This window comes from Dipodomys spectabilis, unplaced genomic scaffold (genome assembly GCF_019054845.1).
Source record: "Dipodomys spectabilis isolate Male_0828 unplaced genomic scaffold, ASM1905484v1 ptg000321l, whole genome shotgun sequence".
NCBI classification, from domain to species: domain Eukaryota; kingdom Metazoa; phylum Chordata; class Mammalia; order Rodentia; family Heteromyidae; genus Dipodomys; species Dipodomys spectabilis.
In genome coordinates this window covers 737,420-759,896 of record NW_024870998.1, presented here as the reverse complement: position 1 = coordinate 759,896, position 22,477 = coordinate 737,420, and the positions used below count along the sequence as shown (strand labels likewise).

The window sequence follows — 22,477 nt, the reverse complement described above, 5'->3', positions numbered from 1 at the left end:
GGGTCGAGGTGGTTCGAAGCCAGCCTGGCAGAAAAGTCTGTCTCCAGTTAACCATCAAAAAAATAAATAAAGTGGAGCTATGCCAGCCTTGAGTGAAAAAGTCAAATGTGAACGTAAGGCCTTGAGTTCAAGCCCCAGGACCAACACACAGGCACACACATTCGCACGTGTGTGAGTGACACCTGTGCCAGTTTTCAGTTTAGTTTATTTCACTCTGACATATGTAATTTATTTTAAGTCTTATAATAATTAAAAGATGTTACTCTTATACCACCGAGAAAGACAAAGCTGCTAGCTAGAATTGTGAGCAGTTTTACTATCACTCATGCCCTAACTCCAGATATGTCCAAATGTGCAAACCCGTGTGAGTCTCAGACTCCACGCGCTGGAGAAGGTGTAGGGTGACATCCTTACTGGGAATTTTTGTGGAAATGATTTCTCCTCTGATTCCCCAAAATGAAGAATCGGCTTCTGAACGTAAGAGGGAAAGCAGGTCAACTTCAATGGACCAGATTTCAGAGGTTACCAAAGAGTCAGGCCTAGCTTCTTCCCCAGTGCTCTCTTGCTGATTTTCAAAGCCTTGAACAGTCCAATTATTTGTGTGCTCAAGAACCTCACCGAGAAGGCACTTTGCCCAGGGTTACGACACTGAAGCCTTTAAACAGAAGCAAAGAAAATATTTATCTGGCATTTAGTTGCACGGGCTCTTCTTTGTTTCAGCGGGACTGTTCTAAGTGCTGTGAAGCACTCTCCTCTGCCGGTTTCTAACTCTGCTGTCTCCCTGTTGCTTTGGTAGGAAGACAGTGAGCGCTACTCCCGCAGGTCCAGAAGAAACACCTCGGTCAGTACCGCCTTCCTCTGTTCTGGGCATTGTGGCTGAGGGCCGCCCTGCTCCTCGGGGCTGACGTTACTATCTAAACAAAGATCGAGCGCTGCCTTTGGTATTTTGACCTAAGTTCAGCGAGCAGCGTGTGTCTGGGGAAGGGTTGAGTATTTACATATTCCTGGTGTTTCTGGTGCTTTTTATGCGACTGAATAGTCATGGCTAATTTGCACAGTAATACCAACTCCGAGACTTATTTATAGCTAATCTGTAAGTTAAGCCTGTTTCCACAAGCAGTCCTGGGAAACAGGGCCCAAGCCCATGCTGCCACAGGCCTGGCTTGTGCCCCCTTTGCTCTTGGGGCTCTGAGCCGCCGCCGCTGCGGGGTCCGGCCACCACGTCTCTCTGACACTTGCTCTGGCTTCTGCTCTGTGCCTTCACTGTTGTTCTCACCCTTTCTCCCACTAGGCTTCTGACGAGGACGAGCGCATGTCTGTGGGTAGCCGCGGCAGCCTGCGGGTCAGTACCCTGAGTGACGGCGGGGGGGGGGGTGCATGGCGGGGGGGTAGAACCCCTGCATCCCCATCTCACACCCGTTACCCCTTGTCTCACGGCCAGCATCTGGCAGATGAGACCCCAACGTCAAGTCTGCTCGGTGGGAAATGTATGAACGTGCACAGTCATGTTCTCCCAAGAGTAGAAGTCGTTTCACGGTTTTCCACATCACAAAACCACAGAAGCTTGGTCCCAGTGGCTCAGCGTTGCCGGTGTGCGGGTAGGGGTGCAAGGGCGCCTGGCATCGTCAGCTGCTCTGCGTGCCCACCGTGTGCAGGCCCCGAGCAAGGCCGCAGGGCAGTCACTGCTCACTGAGTCGTGGGGGGCAGTCTCCAGCAGCCACCTTCAGGGCGCCCCACCCTCAGGGACCTTCCCAGTTAGCAACTATGATGAAATCTCCTCTCCACGGACAATCTAACGGTTGGTAAATACACTCCAAAAACCTCCACAATTATACTTGAAGCAGTCGTGTGCGCTGGGAAGTGGAGAAACTGAGGCGTCCTCTTCCCGCTGGTATAGCTGCACCTCAGAGCAGCTGCTCTGAGTCTGTCTAGTACTGAGGAACTTCACGGGACTGGGGGCGGGTTTGTCATCAGTGTGACGGTTGGCTCCTGTCACTCCGAGTGCCTTCCTACATTCTATAAGTACGAAGTGTGCGTTTACAGGGCTGTTTATCGTGACGACATGCTGACGTCACAGGTCAACTGCTCCATCGTCCTCTCTTGCTGTGCCAAAGCAGGTCCCCTATGATCTGCTGGACAGTTAACGACCATGAAAGCACTCAAAGTGTCACCTTGCTTTGGGGACCTGTCCCTTAGGCACATGACCTTGATGATGCCACTTAACTACCTTGGAGGAAAGATGAGTCTGTAACTGAAATACCGTAAGTGCGAAGCTCGGCTTCCAGAATCTGTAGCCAGGCCCAGGACCACCCATGCCCATGCCCACCCTGGCTGCCAGGTGAAGGAAGTGTGGCTCTAGAGGCCTGCAGTGCTAAGAACTCACCACTGAACTGAGCATCCAAAAACATCAGCCATCTGTTTGGGTTTTTTGTTTCTGGTAGTCTTGGGGCTGGAACTCAGCACCTCATGCTTACTAATCTGCTGCTCTACTACTTGAACCATGCCCCCCAGCCCTGCCAAAAGAACTCTTGGTGGAAATAGAGCAAATCCCGAATTATAGGGAGTGAAGAGAGAACGGGAGATTGAACAGAAAGTAAACCTCTAATAGGATGTTTCATCTTCAGACCCATGACGAATTCTGTGCAAGACCTTATGTGCACTTTCTCCCAGGCTTCCTGACGCAGAATGTGAAGAGTTGGGGATTAGGCTAGCCTTCATCTCACTGACAGTATTTTAGCTGAATTTCCATGCTAGTCACCCTTCTTTGCTTACCTCGCCGGCACCTGTGCTGGAAGGTGTGGCATTTTGTACAGGAAGCCCACAGGCAGCAGTTCAGAGCAGGGGAAGCTGGGCGCCGGTGGCTCACGCCTGTCATCCCAGCTACTCAGGAGGCTGAGATCTGAGAATCGAGGTTCAAAGCCAGCCCAGGCAGGAAAGTCCATGAGACTCTTATCGCCAGTAAACCACTAGAAAACCAGAAGTGTCGCTGTGGCTCAAGTGGTAGAGCACTCGCCTTGAGCTGAAGAGGACGGGGACAGCACCCAAGCCCAGAGTTCAAGCCCCAAGACCAAATTAAAAAAAAAAAAAGGAGCAGGGGAAAGTCCCTGGGGCTTTCACTCTGTGCCACTGTTTCCCATGACACACGTGAGCTAAAGAAAAAAATGTGTTAAAGACCACAGACACTTGGGAGCTTGGATCTTGGACACGAATCAAAGCTCCTAATTTGCATAGGTGCAGAACTGGCCTGGACTGCCTTGAGATGCCTGCTTGGGTCCCAGTTCTTAGTGACAACGCGGGGGGGGGGGGGGGGGCGGAGAGGGGGTGCCCCTCCACCAGCAATCACCAGTGAGGCTGGCCCGCCCGGCCAGACAGAATGACATGTCACTCATTCTCCACCGAGGGAGGGATGTGCTCCCACACTCTGGTATCTTCACTCTGAATTGCTGAGGGTTTTTTTGAGTCTTTTGTTTCCCCCTCCCACCGCGCTGGCCTGCCTGCCGCCCGCCCTGCTTCCGGGGAAGCTTCTCGACTCTTGGCTGTATGAGTTTTTCATTTTTCTTCCTCAAAGCCCGATGGTGACATACTTGGTAGCCTTTCCCTCTGGTTAGTGCGTGCACGGTGTAAAGAGGAAGTCGCTTTGCTCACACAGTTTCGTAATTCACCAATTCTAGAAACCGTTGAAGTCTTACTTAACACCCTGGGAGTTTATGGTTGCCCTCGTCCTTTTTAGACAGTCTGTAAGACCCGGAAGTCGTGGGAGGCATGTTCGTGTGAGGGTTGTAAAGACTGCCTGTTGTGTGGTAATAATGTTTTCCTCTCCTCCGGCTCTCTCCTCTCCTGCTCTCCTCGTTCACATCGTCCTGGCAGGTGCAGTCTGACCTGGAGTACAGGGGCCCCCACGCCTGGGTGAGCTGGACAGACGGACTTTGCCGTGTTGACCTAACTGTGTGGTGTGATGCCCAATAACCAATCATGCTTCACTAACCTCCCAAAAAAGCCGTGTGTCTTTGTCCCTCCAACAGTCTCCACCCAGCCGGCTTCCTCCCAGGGGCCCTGCCCGAGGGTCTGGGGTCCCATCCGGGCCTCGGGGACCAGTGTTTACCATGTGCTGTGTGAGCACCTGAGCCCCAACTGAAGTTACTTTGTGCTCTTTTAAAACAAAAAAAATTTTTTTCTAATCTCTAGCCATGCAAAATTGAATGTGCCTTTGACCCTTTTGCCAGAAAATACTCTCAGGAAAGACTTCAGTTCCAACAACAAAACAAAGGCTTCAGATCTAAGCTTGGGTTTTGGGGGTACAGCTACATGCCTGTCATCCCAGCTGAGCAGGAGGCTTTAGGGAAGAGGATTTGGGTCCAGACCAGCCTGGGCAAAACTCAAGACCTTGAAAAATAACTACAGTCAAATAGGTCTGGGGATGTGGGTCAAGGGAAGCAAATGTGAAGTCCCGAGTTCAAACCCCAGTACAGCCAAAAAAATTCAATATAAATCTCAGCAGAAAGCACTGCTTCCCGTTGAGGTAGCAAACAGTGATCACTCTTGTGTTCAATTAAGTCTATCTTTCAAAATTATTCAACAAATTCATATTATAAACATGTTTTTTTGTTTTGTGTTTTGGTTGTGGGGCTTGAACTCTGGGTCTGCGTGCTGTTCCTCAGCTCTTCAGCTCAAGGTGAGCACTCTATCACTTGAGCCACAGCGCTACTTCCGGGTTTTCTGGTGGTTTATTAGAGATAAGAATTTCCGGGATTTCCTGCCTGGGCTGGCTTTGAACTCAGCCTCCGAGTAGCTAGGATTACAGGCGTGAGCCACAGGACCCGGCTAAACATGTATTTTTAGCTCCCAGTGATAGTGGGTAAATAGTTGCTGCATCTGCCCTGTGTGGGACCTTCCCGGTCTCCCCAGGGCCGGTAGAAGGGGGAAGGGAGCCCGGAGTGGGAACACAGAGCACGGAGCGCCGGGCATTCAGCCTGCCCAGTGCCCAGCTGTGGGCCCACCCTCGCCTGGTGAGAGTACAGCCAGCTCCAGCTAGGACGAAGATAGGGAAGATAGGGACACAGATTCAGGAAGTATCCTACATGGGGTCCCCTACTTATCTGCTCAGCTCTTCCCTGGGTAGATCAGAGCATTTTGCAACGTTGTAACTAGCAATCCTTTTGTATTTGAACCTGTTTCTAGATTGTTAGCCCTTTAATTTTGATCTCACCATAGATTTTAAGTGCCTGTCCTTGAAAGAATGAATTAATTACATTGTAGCAGTAATCAGAGACATATTTGGGTTTTGTTTTTCAGCATTTTTTTTTTGGTCCATCATGGAGCTTGCACTCTGGGCCTTGGCCCTGTCCCTCAGCTCTCCACGGCACCCACTTCCGGCTTTTTCTGTTTATGTGGTGCTGAGGAATTGAACCCAGGGCTCATGCATGAGAGGCAAGCACTCTTCCACTGAGCCACCTTCCCAGCCCATTGTTTTTCAGCATTTTTAATAAGAAAAGCTGACAACTGACTTTGCCTGGTCCTGGAAACCCCTGGTGCCCTGAGGACTGCATGGTCTGGTCAAGATTCAGTGGGCAGAGCTGCCATTAGTTTTTGTTTGTGTGGCCTGTATCTGCTGTTTAAAATGTAGATCCGCTAGATGTAAATTACAGCTGTAATCCTAGCTACTTTGGAGGCTGAGATTGATCTAAGATCACAGTTGTAAGCCAGCCTGTCAGGAAAGTCCCTGAGACTCGAAATCTCCAATTAACCACCAAAAAGCCCAAAGTTGAGTTGTAGCTTGAGTGGTAGAGCATTAGCCTTGAGCAAAAAAGCTGAGATAGAGTGCCCAGACCCTGAGTTCAAGCCCCAGGACCGCAGTCACGTGTGCATGCACACATGAATGCCTTTACTTTGCAGCAGTGTTTCTGAATATCAGGTTCACCCGCAGAGCTTGTTAAAGTACTTATTCCTGGGCCTTCCTCCAGGGACTGAGATGTCCAGGCAGAGCCTGGCTCCTGGGCATGCCAGTGCCCGAGGCCTAGCGGTGGCCCGTGCAGCAGTGCCCAGCCAAGTGAACAGCAGAGTGCCCTGCTCAGTAAGGGGCCCTGAGAAAAGAACTCCGCAGAGCAAAACTAAGACCTGACTTCAGATGAAGTTTTTATTCTAACACTGTGACCCTTGTCACCCCTCATTGCCCTGCTGTGCCCATACCCCACGCATATTAAACCTTCTGAAAGAAGGTGAAAATCCCTTTTGATGTGACCTCAGCAGGCTCCCATGGACAGGAATGTGCCCTAGGACAGAATTCCCTTACAACTGGGAGGGGGAGGGGGCATTCCCCAAAGCTTTTCGTAAGCAATCCTGCGTATTCGTGGGGGAGGGGGTTGAAGGAACAGGTGGTAAACAGGTGCGTGCCTTTGCTCCAGCGCATCACCAGCTCTCACAGCTGCCAGGACTGTGCTGTGCCTGAGGTCCGGTGACACGCAGCACCTCCGTCTGTCCACCTGCCCCACGTCTGTCCACCTGCCCCACGTGTGCAGGGCGTTCCTCCTGACCTTAAGAGCAGAGGTTTCCTTAAAGTTCCATCAGGACATGATTTAGAAAGCCTGAGCTTGGGCAGTGGTAGGGAGGCAAGCAAACTTGTAGCACATTCTCTCTGTCTTTCCTAGAGGATTAATTAGGAAGTCATTAAGTCTGTCCTCAGGTTTAATTTTGAAAAAGTAGGAAGATGATGAATATAAATAAAATGAATCTCGAAGCTATGCGCCCCCCCCTCCCCCCCAGGAAACCTCCACGATGAACTTTCACATTTAATTATTTTAGGTCGAGTAGAGTTTAGCTTACGAGTTCAGCTTCATATGGGGCTGTAATTTCCCCGAACTTGCCCTGAACCAAGACCTTACCGTGGTTGACGAGGCCGGATCACTTATTGGCCTGGTATCCAGACTTCATGGAGGCTGGCATGTCCACAGTCATGCTGGAAGACTGAACATAGAACGCTGCACAGAGAGCAGCCACAGCAGGCCGGGCGCCTCGCTGCCCAGGGCTCAGGAAGGGACCGCAAGACCAGCAGTGACAGGCGACAGGAGGCTGATGGGCGAGCGCCTGACTGTGTTGCTTTCTCCTGAGTTGCAGTAGTGTGGACAAGAGGCCCGGGCAGCGGGGACCTGCCAAGATCGGTGCCCACCACCCCCAGCATGCTTTGCCCCAGCTCCCTCTTGCTGGCCAGTCAGTGTCTCCATCTGCATACTCGTCTGGCTTTCTCTTTTCTTCATTGAAACAGACAAATGGCTGTGATGGAGAGCGGTCTGGATCCCAGTCCATGAGCAGAAGATCCGGCAGGGTTAGTACAGTATGCTTGCACCGCACAAAATTCAAGAAGGTTGCTAACAAGCTGCCAAAACATAAAGTTAGCACCTTTGCCCTTTTCGTGTCATTTTGTTGTCTTTGTGCGTTTTTCTAACCTATTCAAAATGTTCTCACACATTGCTAGCATGACTCAGATTCTGTTTTCCGTGGTCCGTTTTGCTAGGCATCTCTAGGATTGCAGGTCACCTCTGCTGGGTCTCAGCCCTCAGCACACGTGTACTGCTGTGTGTATTCTGGTAAAGTCCCCTTTCAGGGGGACTTGAGTCCCGTGTTCTCACAGCTCTCCAGGCCCGGCCTTCATGCTGGTAGTGTTCACATTAAACACACATGTAGACACGAGAGCTCATGATCTCCACAAGGGAAGAGGAAAGCTGAGCAGGATGGCTGGCATGCAGGATTGAGGGTGAGAAGCACAGAGGATGGAGAGGAGGGCGAGGTCATACCCCCGGGTCGGGGAGAGCGGGTGGGAAGCCCACGGGACAGAAGGTACACTGGAGACATCTTAATTACACGTCAGGATCTGCACAGCTCTTGCCTGGGTTAAATGACGGAAAACTTGCCTCTTCTTACTGTCCTGTTCTTTCCTTTTAGTAATGAATTTTGTAGTATGAAAATTATATTAAGATATACTTAAGTTGTATTTCTAGGCTTCACATGGCTGGTGCATGCACAGGAGTGTGCATGGGTGCGTGCACACACACACACAGCACAGTCTCAGCTTTCCCACCCGGGCAGCACAGGTTCCTTCGACCCTCCCGTGCCCGCTCAGGGTGCGTGTGCTTTGGTTGTAGTCCCTCTGCGCTTTCTGTTGGTTTCCGTGGGTGTCACTCCTCACACCCAGGCTGCCGGCCTCGCGTGAAGGCAGCAGGTACTGCAGGGACAAGCGCCACAGCCAGGTCACTGTGCCCTGTGTGCCCTGTGCCCCGCCCTGTGCCCTGTGTGCCCTGTGCCCCGCCCTGTGCGCAGCGACTTGTACAGCACCCTGTGTGTGGCATGTAGCACACTTGGTGTCCTGTGTACAGGACCTCGTGTCATGTACAGCCTGTAGGACACTGTGCGCCCGGTGCACAGCACCCTGTGTGTGGTGTATAGGACACTGTGAGTTCTGTGTACAGCACCCTTGTGTGTGTGCATGGTGTATAGGATCCTGTGCACCCTGTGTGTGTGGTGTATAGAATCCTGTGCACCCTGTGTACAGCACCCTGTGTGTGGTGTATAGGACACTGTGAGTTCTGTGTACAGCACCCTGTGTGTGTGTGTGGTGTATAGGACACTGTGAGTTCTGTGCACAGCACTCTGTGTGTGTGTGGTGTATAGGATCCTGTGCACAGCACCCTGTGTGTGTGTGTGTGTGTGTGTGTGATGTATGGACACTGTGTGCCATGTGTATAACCCTATGTGTGTGTGATGTATAGGACACTGTGTGCCATGTGTATAACCCTATGTGTGTGTGGTGTATAGGACACTGTGCTTTGTTCTACACAGTCACGACAGCCGCGTCGTGGCTCTGCATCTCCTGGCACCCCTGAACAGCTCCCCCGAATCTGACTGTCTAGCCTGCCGCTTTCCCTCTAGCGCGCTGTCATGTGTGCTGATCAGCGCTTCTCAGTCTGCTGCCCCGCGTCATGTCCTCACACAGCGGGACCCTTGACCGCGGCAGGGCAGGCCGCACCCAGCTCTGTGTTACACCTTATTTTTACGTTAATGACAATGAACCTGTGTTTCATAGGTTGTGTTAAGCTTTAGGTTGTGTCTGGGTGTCGGTGGCTCATGCTTGTAATCCTCGTTACTCAGGAGGCTGAGATCTGAGGATCGCAGTTCAAAACCAGCCTGGGCAGGAAAATCCATGAGACTCTTACCTCCAATAAGCCATTCAGAAAACCAGAAGTGGCTCTGTGGCTCAAGTGGTAGAGCACTAGACTTGAGCTGAAGAGCTGAGGGACAGTGCTCAGGCCCAGAGTTCAGGCCCCACAACCAACAACAACAAAAAAGATTTAGGTCATATCTCTAGAAATCAAACACAAAGGGAGCCGCTGAGCCAGCTCTAACGCTACTTGTGGAGGGAAGAGGGATGTACCGATGGCAATGAGTAGTCAGAGCGGAGAGTGTGGGGACAGGATAGCCTGGGTCTCAGGGGAGCTCAGGAAGCCCTGGGAGAGGCCCGGCCGCTCTTCCTCTGATTTCCCCCCTCCCTCCCTCTCCCTCCTCCCCATCTGTCAAACTTCACCCCTGTTGCCCCTCCCATGTTCTTCTCTGGGCTTTGTCATTCAAAATGCATCTTCCAGCCTTCACCAGGAGGTTCCTCCAGATAGGGAGGCCAAGGGAGGGAGAGGCCCTGAGCCTCCCTCCACCTGCACCAGAGAATTGAGAATTGAGCTGAGGTGGTCAGGTGTGCTGAGCTGAAGAAAACCCTAAAATTTGGCAATAAGCAGAACTTAGGCGCCTAAAGAGATAGATGAAGGAGGAATTTAGGTAAGCCACAGACTGTGACAGGAGCGCTACTTAGTGATGACCTCATGACAGATAACCGCACCGTCTCACTGAGACTCAGCACTGGGTATAAAATCAGGGCCAGGGGTTCTGGAGACAAACGGCCTGGTTGTTACTTCCTGTGTCTCCCTGGCCACCGTGCCCCTCCCTCTCCCCCTCCCCCCCCAGCTCCCCACTCACCAGTGTCTCCTTTGGCACCCAGAACTCCGGCTACAGCGGTGGTGACGGCAGGCTGTCCTCCCGGTCATCTTCCAGGGAGGAGAAGCTGGTGGGTTTCGTGGTGTGTGTGGGTTCAGCTCAGTTTGCTCCTTTCCCTCATTAGTATCTGATTTATTCCATTTGGAGTCTGTGCTTTCTGTTAAACTTTTTTGGAAAGTAATTAACATGAGTGTTTCCTTCAGACTTGTTCCACCCTCCTGTGTTTGAATATGAGTTATGATATTTCGCTAACTATCGTGAAAGAATGTATTTTTGTGTGTGCTTTTAGTTTAAAATTAATCAAAAGGAAGCGTGGCCCAGATGGTAGAGCGCCAGCCAATAAGCAAAAGCATCCTGTTCTCAGACAAAAAAAAAAAAAAATAGAATTAGTGGAAAGGAAAGAAACAAGAATGCGTTAATGCTTTCCTTTAGTGTTCCTAGGTGTTATCTGACTTAGCTGCCCAAGTCCAGTCTCTGTCTACCTCACTTAAATTTGGCCCAAGAGCATGCGCGGAGGGACTTCAGCCATGGTTCAGCCGTGGTTCTGCTATGGTCCCTTATCTGCTCCTGCATGACACCCCGCTTGCTCATTTTTACTGAGGAAGCCCGGACAGGGGCCGTCAGGACGCGGGCCTTGGGGCTCTTCGAGTAACTGTTGGGTCTGGTGGCACTGCTCTGGGTGGGGGCCGTGGCGCTCCCTCCCCTGGGCCCCGGGGCTGTGTGCTGTCTCCACTGAGGGGTGACAGAGGGGCCTCACCCACTCCAGGCACCCCAGAACCCCATTTGCCTCTCGTGAGGGCTGCTTTGCCGGGGCTGGTGGAGGCGTGGGAATGAGGGCACACGTGGCAGGACCTCAGAGGGACAGTCCTTCGTCTCCAGGGACCGTCCTGTCTGTGTGGTTGACGTCAGAAGCAACCCCAGTTAACACAGCTGTGTCCCCCACATTGCCGGACTCGGCTGGCCAAGTCCCGTCTCCTCTGCATCCCTTTTCTAAGTGCCTGCGGCCAGGCCAGGCCAGGCAGAGGCGGCCCCAGCTCATGGCATGCAAGCATGGAGGAGCAGCTTTCCACGCCCCTCGCGGCTGATGCCTTGCCTGCTCCTGCTTTGCAATTTCCCCCAACAAATTTGAAAAATTAGAACTCAGACGACCATAACCAAACCTCTACGGTCTTATCCGTTATAATTCCGTCTTGTTTGTTCGCTCTCTGTGTGTACACGCCAAAGTCGTGACTGTGTTGGGTTTTGCCCATTAACAGCTCTTTCCTTCCTCCCCAAAGATGCATGTCCGCACCTGTTGCTCTGTCTGAGTCCATAGCTGTGGTGATTCTGTTCTCTGATCACAGGGACTCTCCTGCTCGGACCTCCGGCTCCCCTGCAGCGGCCTGACTCCCAAACCCCTCTCCGCCCAGGTCTGTTCTTCCCTGCTTCGTCCTGGCTTCCCTGCTGTGCAGTCTCGCAGACACTTGAACCTCCTCAGGGTGCAGCTCCCCGGGGCTTCTGTTTGGCAGGACTAGTTTGTTAAAACTTTTCTCAGTCTTTAAAAAAGAAAAAAAAATCTGAAGTAATTTAGGAACTCAAATAGAAAAAGGGGGTTTAGGAAAAAAAGAGTCTCGTGGATATGAATTTCCAAAAACATGTCCCGTACAGTGAATGGGGCTCACCATTGCATATGTAAAGCTCATGCTTTCCATAGGAGGCGCGGGAAGGAGGATCACGGTTTGAGGCCAGCCAGAGCAGTGCCATGACACCCTACCTGAAAAATGGCTAAAGTAAAAAGAGTTGGAGGAGACGCTTGTGCCCTGCCAGGGTACATCCCTCCATTCAAACCTACTGCCACAGGAAAGAAAGACACACAGAAACACTCAACTCCAGAAATTCGGTCTCTTGGGTCTCCCTGCTTCCAGCAATTGTTCCCTATTCGGGGTTTTCATTTGTTTCTTTAAAAATATTTTTCTTTTGTAAATGTGTCCAGGAAGCAATTTGGAAGGTCACTGTGCACACTCATTGCTTGGTCTTGGAACAGTGGGCAGGAGGGGCTGTGTAACCCTGTTTCCTGTTTTCACACGGCCGGTGTGCAGCCCCAGCCTCAGGGCTGGGTTCAGAGCCCTTTGCTGGCACAAGGAATCGGTGTCAGAAGTCCAGGGCGCATGTTTTGGAGGTTGAATTGCCTCTGAGTGAGCCCCGGCCCCCGAGCTGCCGCCGGCCCCCGAGCCGCCGCCGGCCCCCGAGCCGCCGCGGCCCCCTAGATGTGGCCCTACTGTGGACCTGGGAGTGCTCCCAACTGTGCCTGGAGCTCTCTCTCTCCAGCCCTGCGTGTGCCCCTCCCTCGTGGGTGCACTTTGGTGCGCCTGGACAGGGCTGGACTTGGGGAAGTGGCGGCGCGGCTGTACGTTTTGTACCTTGAGGACCTTGTGGCCCTGCGTGGAAGCAGGCCTTCCTACCGCCGCTTCCCCCAGGCGGGAGCAGACGTGCGGCTGTCCCTCGGGTTCCAGCCCCTGCTCAAGGCCCTCCTATAACGCCGTGTGTGGCTCCATAGCCTGCACCGCACTGCACGGACTTTCAGTCATGTCTAGATTACTTCACAGTAGCGAATGAATCCCTGATGCTGTAGGCCACCCGCTGGGGTGTTTAGAGAACAATTTGGGAAACCGTCTGCACGTGGTCAGTGTAAGTGACAGGCTTTTCAACCATTTTTTTATCCGTGGTTGAGTCTGCCGGTGCCCACCCCTCAGATCCACAGGGCCAGCTGTGAGAAGCACCCCCAGATGGGGGCGGGGGGCTGCTAACCCTGCTCTGTGACTGCCGCCCACGTGATGTCGTCACAGCTTTGCTTCTCCACCCTTCCCCCACCCCAAAGCTTTTCTTCCAGGACTGACTAGAAAGCGGTTCTGTTTCAGAGGTGCTGGGGAAATGCAGTCTTAAAATCATAGTTCTGCTTCCTGTAGCTGTAATATGGAGTTGCGTCTGTCCAGCATCCTGAGCTCGTGGTCCCCAGCGTGCTTCTGGCCTTTGGCCGTCTGCACTGGCAGCTCAGCTGTCATGGCAACAGAACCATCACAACGGCCTCGGCTGTATCTTTGCAAGGCTTTAAAACCCTGCCTTTGCCTCCTCCAGCCCTCCTATCTGTGCAGCGCTGCCTGGCCCGCGGCGAGCTTCCGGGTGCGTGTGTGTGCTCCCCCCACCTAACCCCCCCCCCCACGTCCACCTCCACCTCCACCTGCAGGCCCTCCTGCCGAGCATGCGTGCCCTGGAGGACAGCATCTTGACGGGGGCCTTCATCTGCCCTGGTGTCTGTCAGGCCCTCTGACCAGATCTGGGTTCCATCTGCTGGCTGCTCCAGCTGGGGACGAAGCAGCGGCTGCATTTCCTTTGCCTGTTGCCCGAAAGAGAGGGCTTTTTATGCCTTGGCGTCCCTTAGATGCCCATCCATGCCACTGTACTGGGTATTTCCATGTTAGCTGTATTACTCTGGACATTCCCAGTTTTAAAAACAAGTACTTAGGTAATACAGGACTATTAAGCATTCAAATACTGTATTGTTAATAACTTTGTAAATGGCACGCTTATGAACAGGTTTATAAGTAAATGGCTACCAAGCCGACCCAGTGTGTCTCTTTCTCCTTTTGGGCATACAGTGGACACTAGGGTTTCCGTTAAACTGGACAAAGTTTAACAATCACCATTTGTGGCATTGCATGCTCCTGTCTCTGATTAGTTACCCAAGATTTCAAGATAATCAAATACTGCTTTCTATGTAGCAATTGTTAAAGAGTTACAAAATACTCAACATTAAATCTATAACATAATTTAATATTTTATTTCCAAGTCACTAAGCATGAGTTATTTTTAGATGAGAAATGTGAGGACATTCCCGATGCTTGGCTTACCTGCTGGCTCAACCTAGGTTAACAAGTTTCTCATAGCATGGAACGTTGGCCAGGCAGCGGATGGAAGCATCCTACTGGAGACTAAATTGCATGCCACCGACAGCAGCTTGAACTCTTCTGCATGTTTGTTCCTTGCGTGCTCTGCAGCTCCGTGGGAAGAGCAGGGAAGGAGGCGAGGGGCCTGCAGGGCGGTCCTCAGGACACGCATCCCTAGCGCTCTTCCTGACATTACGTTTTCTGTATAGTTCGTCCTAAGGGTCTGTTTCTGTCGCAGGCGTCTGTGTTGGAGGACAGCAGCCTTATTGGGGCTCGACGGGGCAGCGTCTGCGGTTCCTACCACGCTGTAAGGAGCCTGATGTGCTTCACTTTGCTTCCCGGTCTGCTGCATGGCCCCAAGTGCTTGCAGGTGCCCCGCCCCATCTGGGGGGAAATACCGACCCATCTCCCTTTCCACATCACAAAGGCCGTGGGTGACGGAATTGGGAGCCTTCGGTCATTGTGTCCTCACTCATCAGTTCACCGCAGGTCAAAGCAGGGGACTAACCGTAGTTACATTTCATCTGGATTCTTCCCCTGAAGCTGGTTTGTGATCTAACCAGTGGATGTAAAATAATGGAAGGAGAAGAAAGGGAGCGTGACAGCTCACAAGTTATTGCTGTGTCTGAAGAGTCAAGGCTGATGAGAAATTCAAGTCAGAGCTTGCACACATTTGTGTTTCCCCACCTCTCCTCCAGGGTTTAGGACCGCAGGCTCAGAATGCAGTAAAGCACCCTCGGAGCTATCTAGTAATCACTGGCGTGGAGGGGCACAGGGGGAGAGATGACCCCATGGATGTGAGGAAGTGGCCGTGCTGGGTGCCAGTGACCACTGAAATGGGGTGCTCTCCAGGGTGCATGCAGGTGCCCCAATCCCTGTAAGGGTACACGCAGCCCTTCTCAGGATACAATGGCTTATTGGGAAACACTTTGATTGAAGGCCCTTATAATTTTGATTTTGAGATTAATCAGCTATTGGAGTTGGAGGCGTGGCTCGATTGGTAGAGCACCAGCCAGTGAGTGAAAGCATCAGGTATTGAGTTGGAGTTCCGGTCTTCACCCAAACGAAAAGACATTAATCAGCTATTAGTTGAGTACGCCAGTTTTATGACTTACTTGCTCTTCCTCCAACCATGTTGTGCATTTGTGAATTCTTACGAAGTAGACCACTGTAGCCTACAGTTTCTTTTAAGTGTACCTTTTCTGAGTATTAAATCTACTACTTCGCTGACAGAGCATTAGTTGCGTTGGCGTCTAACTCAGCACTGATCAACTGTGTCAGCTGCTTAATGTAGTGGCCACTGCATCGAACACCTCCCAGTCCTTACACGCTTCCAGGGCTGTTAGTGAGCTCACAGCTCATACCAAGGGGATGGTGGATAAAGTACAACTCAAGAATTGCTTTTATTAGAAAAGGGGGTACCCAATCATTCTTGTAGAGAATGGCCCCCAAGCACTAGGAGGTTTTCAGGGGGCCCGTCATCAGGTTGGGGGTTTATGGGTGCTCTTCAAGCACCACCGCTGGTCTGCACCGTCAGGCCAGGAGCCGGCCCTCGGACATGGTCCTCCGAGCATTCTTTCGTGGCTCTCAGCATCCTGCCGGGATCGTCTGGGGCTGACTGGTGGCTGCAGCGGAGTTGAGGAAACAGAAGGCCAGCTTGTAAATTCCTGAATTGGACCCATGCGCCCTGCCCCACTCCATTTCTAGCCCGAGCCCCGCACTCACCCACACAGGACTCAGCCACTCAGACAGGACGGCGGACGGGGTGAAGCCCCGGTGCAGAGCTCTGGCTGGTGGCAGCAGATGAGCGTTATGAGGGGGAGGGGGAAGAGGGGGTCGCCCTCAAGCTCTTGCCTGTCCCCTCACTCCCCCCCCCCCGTCACCCCAGATGGTCTTGTGAGTGGTGTTCCCCATGAGGGGGCTTCCTGGCTCTCCACCCTACCTGGACACGTGTCCCCTGTATAAGGAGCCATGACATCAGCATCCTGCCCAGAAAGAGACCCGAGGGGAATGAATGCTGAATGAGCCCTGCCCCAAGGGCTGGGACTCAGGGCCTCTGACTCTCAGCCCGTAGGGGCAGCCCTGGCCCCTCTTTGGAGGCCCTGAGGCGGGGTGGGTGCTGTGTGAGGGGCAGGCCCAGTCCTGCTGACACAGGACGCGGTCGCCTCCCAAGGGCCGTCGAAGCTGAGAGCCGGGAAGTTGGTTTCGCAGACACGAGCGCCACAGGCCCCTCTTCCTCCCCGTGGACACCTCAGTGTGCTCATGCCACAGATGGCGGTCCTACGCCCACAAAAGATGGCGGTGGGATTTGAACTCAGAACTTTCTGACTTGTGCTACTCCCCCATTGCCATGTGACTCTAGCCATGAGGCGGCACGTGGGACACACTTCAGAGTCAAGACAGTCTGAGTGCTAGTCCAATCAGAGTCGAGACAGTCTGAGTGCTAGTCCAATCAGAGTCGAGACAGTCTGAGTGCTAGTCCAATCAGAGTCGAGACAGTCTGAGTGCTAGTCCAATCAGAGTCGAGACAGTCTGCGTGCTAGTCCAATCAGAGTCGAGACAGTCTGAGTGCTAGTCCAATCAGAGTCAAGACAGTCTGAGTGCTAGTCCAATCAGAGTCAAGACAGTCTGAGTGCTAGTCCAATCAGAGTCTAGACAGTCTGAATGCTAGTCCAATCAGAGTCGAGACAGTCTGAGTGCTAGTCCAATCAGAGTCGAGACAGTCTGAGTGCTAGTCCAAGTGCTGCTCCAGGGCCCGCACGGGGGGGGGGGGGGGGGGGGGGGGGGGCGGCGGGGGGCGGTTACGTCACAGGGCTCTGGGAGGTCTCTTTGGCAAGCAGACATTTGGGTGTTTATAACAGCATTTACAGCATACAGAATAGGAATACAGGCAGCCAGTGAGAGGTACAGTGATGTGTCTTCTCATGGACCAAATGGCTGCACAGACCTTCTATGGCCCACGGGCCAGGCATTCCCTGCCCCTGCAAGAAGTGTAGGGAGGCGTAGCCTGGGGGACTGACTGGGAACAACAGAGCCATGCGGGGCTACATCTCGGGCCGGGGCAAACTGAGAGGTGGTACTTGAATCACAGGCACCCGCTAAGATCTCTGGTTCCTCATAGTTTGCAACTAGGAGAATGCCCACGCATCTACGGGCACGGTCCGGCACCTGGCATGGTGCCCGGGGCCAGGCTGGAGAGGAGGGGCCTTCAGTGGCAGAGGGGGCTGTGACTCTCAGCAGTGCTCCTGGGTGCTCCAGGGTCTGCCTGGTCCCTGAGACCCTAAATGGTATTTTAGTAACATGAAAATGGGTCTGAGAGTAAACCGAAGACCAGTGCAAACCAGATGAGAGCGTGCCCCCACGTAATTCCGTTTCCACTAGTTCCCTCTCCAAAGCAAGAAAGCTCAGGTGAACAGGTAGACTGAGGAAAGGTAACCTAGTGCTTAAGAGCCTTGCACAGCCGGGCGCTGGTGGCTCACACCTGTAATCCTAGCTACTCAGGAGGCTGAGATCTGAGAATCGCAGTTCAAAGCCAGCCCGGGCAGGAGAGACCATGAGACTCCTATCTCCAATAAACCACCAGAAAACTGGAAGTGGCGCTGTAGCTCAAGTGGTAGAGTGCTCGCCTTTAGCTGAAGAGCTGAGGGACAGCGCCCAGGCCCAGAGTTCAAGCCCCACGACCGACAAAAAAAAAAGCCTTGCACAGCTCTGACGACCCTGTGCCTCATCCTGTTTCCACACGCACAGATTGTAGAGAAGTAAAGTTTTCCTTGCATACATGCAGAGCGCCATGTCTAAACCTTGCGTCTGTACAGAACTGCTGCTGCGCCCCAGCCCGGGCCGCGGCTTGAGGGTTTGGTGGGATCACATGCTTTGTGTCATCCTCTTACCGAGCGGATGATTCTGTTCTCCGGCTGTGGTGGGTGGCCCGCGGGCCGCGTGACAGCGGTGAGCGTGCAGCTTGCTCCTAACCCTCACTCTCTCCTCCTCGCTGCTGTGCGTGTGGCCAACCTCGGGACTAACTCATGTGTGCTTTGCGTGGCCTCCATTTTCTTTGCTTCTTTCTGACCCTGTTCCTTTGTTTCTGTCTACGTGTCCTGTGGCGGCCCCGCGGGCAGCCGTCGGAGTACAGCAGCCACCTCAACTCCAGCTCCCGAGCCTCCTCCAGGGCCAGCTCTGCGCGGGCCAGCCCCGTGGTAAGTCTGCCTCCGGGCCCCACTGCCCCTCCACCCCCTCTGCCGCCTCCTGCCCCCCCCACCTGCCCTTCTCTGCTCTTTGAAAGTGATGTATGTCTTCAAAAGCCAGCCTAGGATGGAGTCTTTCTGTGCTTTATTTCATTTGGGTCCAGGTAAATGAGGTTGGGAAACGCGGTTCGGAACTTAGGAGCTGGCGGGGGCTGTCAGTTTGCGGTGCTGTTTCTCCAGGGCCGTGAAAGGCGTGGCGGTGCTGTCAGGGTCGGCTCCTCGGGGGACCTCCATCGTGGGGGAGCCGGAATGTAGTCGTGTGTGGTTGTGGTGCTTTCTGTACTTAAAAGTCTCGAAGAGTTAACACCCAGTAATGGTTATTGGGCCTGAAAATGCCTGTGGCTCCCCGAGTTCATCCGCTGCCCCTTCGGCTCTCAGACCCTGAGCACTGTGCGGCGGAGCCCGCCAGGCTTCGTCAGGAGGCCAGGGCCCTCAGCCGGATCCTCCTGTGGGTGTCCAGGGTCTCACGATTTTACACAATTCCCCCGCCGCGAGGCTCCTTTTGAGGCCTTCACTATTGTCTAGAAGAGGATTTTGCAGAAGAGTTTTGGGTAGGGATGTGAGAGGGGGTCGTCGGGTACTGGTGATGGGGAGGTGTGGGCTACCCCAGCGAGCAGGCCACGGGCCACACTCCACCCCGCCCCGCCCCAGGGCTGGTGCGCAGAGCCCTGAGTGGAGGTCAAGCCAGGCCCAGCTGATCCCTTTCCCTGCTGCGTTTAACCTCAGCCATGGAGGAGTTGAAATGTGCTTCCACGCTGCGTGTAGTTGGTGCCTGTAACTCAAGCCACGCTCCTGCTCACTGGAGCGCTAGGGAGTTTGGGTCTTGCCCATGGACGAGCCTCGGTGGCTGGTTCTCCTGGATGTGGCGCTGCCGGTTGGTTTCTTGCATTTGATGCGGACCTTGACAGCCGTGAGCTGACGCATCGGGCTTCCCTGGGTGGGACTGAGGGCTCCTGGCAGCTCTGAGCTCCCCGGCTGACTTGGGCCCCGGTAGGCGAACCTCCGGGGAACTTCCAAACCACAGGGGACACGGATTTCTCTGTAATAAATTTAATGTAAACTCCTCCTCACTTCTACATGCTTCTTTCACCCACTCCTCCCTTCTGGGGGGGGGGGGGAATAAGGATTTACAATTTACAAAAGGTGACTGCCTTTAGCTTCCAAGCCCCCCAGTACCTCAGCGCCTCTGCCTGGAAGCCCTGGCTTCAGTTCACACTGATGCCCGGCATTGGTTCACACGTTCGGTGGATCTGCTCAAGATCAGCATAAAGTCACAGCATGGCACAGCCATTTTGGACAGACTAAAATTTGGTGAAAATTCATCTTTCATATGCTTTCTAAGTTTTGGAGAATTTGCTCACATGAAACGGCCCTAAGTAGAAAGAGAGAGACCCACAGTACATTCTGGGGGTTCTTGGATGTCCTGGGGATCCCCAGGGCCAAGGAAAAAAGGAGGTACTGTGTGAGGAGGCTGGTGGGTCAGAGCAGAGCCCAGCGATGCCCAGACCCGCGGCGCGTCCATCCTCTCTGGGTGGGAAGGCATGTGTCCTCTGGGGGGACTGGAAGCGGCGGTGGGGAAGCCTGCGCTCTCCAGCGCTGGTTTTCCAGTTCCATGCAGAGATGATTCGAGCGATTATTTTTCTCTGGGCCAACTGCTCATTGCACAAAGGTCAGCAGACGGCCATGCCGTTTTCTGGCTCACTTGTGAGCAAAGGTCAGAATCTAGCAGTGTGACCAAGGCAGTCAGCACCTCACATGGGGAGGCCTCGTGTTCGTGCGTGCGTGCGCACGTGTGTGTGTGTGTGTGTGTGCATGTGTACGTGCGTGTGTGTGCGTGCGTGCGTGTGTGTGTGTGCATGCATGTGTGCGTGCGTGTGTGTGTGTGTGCGTGTGTACGTGCCTGTGTGCGTGCGTGTGTGTGCGTGCGTGCATGCATGTGTGTGTGTGTGGTTGTTGACCTCTGTCCAGTGTGCGGCTCCCTAGAAGGCACAGCAGTTGCAATCCCCGCTGGCCCCAAGGCTGGAGAGTGAAGGTTCTGGCACACCCTGCTGTCACAAGGGCTGAAGGCAGACGCGCTGTCACCTCCACAACTCTTGCTCCTCTCAGGCCAGATCAGCACAAGTCTGTTTCCTGTCCCCGAGTGTCACACAAGGCAGGGCCGGCCTGTGCTGGGGGCTGGGTAGACAGACGGCATCCACGGGTGTTCGGCCTTTGTGGTGGGAAGAAGTCCAGAAGGCTGAGCCTAGATCTCCCGGCCTCCTGCGTGAGAGGGAGGTGCCGTAGGTCAGGGGCAGGGCCCTGGGGGGACAAGGCCAGGACCAGTGACCCTCCAACCTGGCCTTCCAGGAAGGGGCACAGAGCAGGAAGTAGGCTGAGGCAGGGAGTTCCAGGCCGATTCAGGGGCCACGGCTCTCTGCCTGGCTTTGGACATCCAGCCAGGTGTGTTACCTTCCTGAGCTGCATGTGGACAGCACAGTAGTTAGTGGCAACTTTAGAAGCAGCTTCCCTCCCTACATAGAAAAAGCTCAGTTAACTTGTGTCTGCTGGGCTGGAGTTGTCCTGGCCATAACATGATGGAGTTACTCATCTTCCGAGACTGGTGGAAATGATCTCAGAGGTCTGTGGCCAGGGACAAAGGGTAGGGCTCCCCAGGGAGGAAACACAAAGTGAGCTGGTGCCATGCCCAGCCAGCTTGTCTCACATCCTCAGACAGGGAAGCGAGGCTGGTGCCCGGGGCAGGGGAGAGGCGGCCTGGGAGCTTGCCCCACGCAGCAGGGTTACCGCCCTTGGGAAGGCAGAGAGCTGTCAGAACCAGCTCACTCTCCCCCTTCCCACCCCGGGATGAGCCGCCTTCTTCCCTCCCCCAGCCCAGGATCTCCCTGAGGGAATCTCACAGCATTTATGGAGCAGGTAGAATCACCAGGGGACAGCGTGACCAGCACGGACCCACCCCTGCCTTCCCGGCATACGCAGACCAGGGCGGGCCATGCCGTGGCCTAGATAGCATGAGCCCTTAGCAGGGCAGACTCGGAGGGTGGACGGAACGGAGTCTACCAACGGGGCCCTAGCCACACCCAAGCAGAGAGCAGCTGGCGGGAAGCCAGCCCGCTGTATCACCCAGGCCTCACCATCCCCCAGGAGTTCCGCGCAGCCACCACATTGCTGAGACATCCTTCGGGAATGTTCTGAGTGGAGCCGGGGCCTGTCGATCTCCTCTCCTGTTCCAGGAGAGCGTGGATGGTGAGTCAGGCTCACTGCCCACTGGAACGAGAGGACAAAGCCCCCTGCACCTCAGGAGAGAGGCGGGCAGCCGCCAGGTAGAGAGCAGGCCTGGACCCAGTACAGCAGTTCCAGGATGAGTCACTCAAGAAGATACAGATGTTACTGGAATTAGAGCACCAAACCCTAGCCCTAAATGTAGGCTGTACAGTTATTTAAATAAGGGAAACTACCCGTAACGTGAGTGTGGCCCAAGCATTGCTTGTTGTCCACTTCGTGTTTTAGGCGAGACATTGCCATGGCATTGATATGGGAGTTTTGTTTCCCCCCTGGGGCTGGCTAGGTGCTGGCTGGGAGTTGGGGAGCCAGACTCCCCACAAGAGAGCTGTGTACATGGACAGGCACCCCCACATTGAACCAGAAAAGGGTGACATGGAAAACTTAATACATGAAAACTCAACATGTGTCCATGAGGCTTTGTGGTAAACCCATCGCCATATAAAGTATCATTGCTACATTAACATGTTTGGAAAAGAAAGCACACGCAGAAGCTAAATTTCCACTGATCTGTTTTGGAAGTGACATTTGCAATAGATTTTAAAAAACAGTTTTGCATATATTCAGTGGTGGTTAGGAAAGACCAGTTGAAGTCATTTCTTTCTTCCTTTTTTTTTTGGTCAGTCATGGGGCTGGAACTCTGGGCCTGGGCGCTGTCCCTGCGCTCTTCAGCTCAAGGCTAACGCTGTACCACTTGAGCCACAGTGTCACTTCTGGTTTTCTGGTGGTTTATGGGACATGTGAGTCTCATGGACTTTCCTGCCCAGGCTGGCTTTGAACCGGGATCCTCAGATCTCAGCCTTCTGAGTAGCTAGGATTACAGGCATGAGCCACTGGCGCCTGGCTAGTAAAGGTCATTTCTAAACGCATCAGTGTGAAGTTTTCACACCTGACTCAAAATGCTGAGTAGCAATCAGAAAATGGAGGTGATAAAGCCACGTACTCTTGCCCTTTCCACAATGGGAGGCCCATGTCCCAGACTCCAGTGGCTCATGGTCTGCC

At 53.6% G+C, this 22,477-nt stretch overlaps 1 protein-coding gene across 14 annotated transcripts in view; it reads left to right on the top strand.

Annotated features, from left to right (window-relative positions):
* The window catches only part of Lrrfip1 (LRR binding FLII interacting protein 1), a 122,561-nt gene that overhangs the window by 74,401 nt on the left and 25,683 nt on the right, over positions 1 to 22,477 (top strand). For 4 of the 14 annotated variants that reach the window (XM_042702321.1, XM_042702313.1, XM_042702317.1 and 1 more), the window contains exon 3: positions 18,071 to 18,151. The exons of 7 other annotated variants lie outside the window; for them this stretch is intronic. In XM_042702321.1, the coding sequence (XP_042558255.1) occupies positions 18,071 to 18,151 (81 nt within the window). Of the gene's footprint in view, positions 1 to 796; positions 842 to 1,291; positions 1,343 to 3,867; positions 3,907 to 7,258; positions 7,319 to 11,375; positions 11,442 to 13,146; positions 13,192 to 14,175; positions 14,263 to 18,070; positions 18,152 to 22,477 lie in introns of all 14 variants that reach the window. 3 more of the 14 variants (XM_042702327.1, XM_042702328.1, XM_042702314.1) reach the window with 3 other exon arrangements.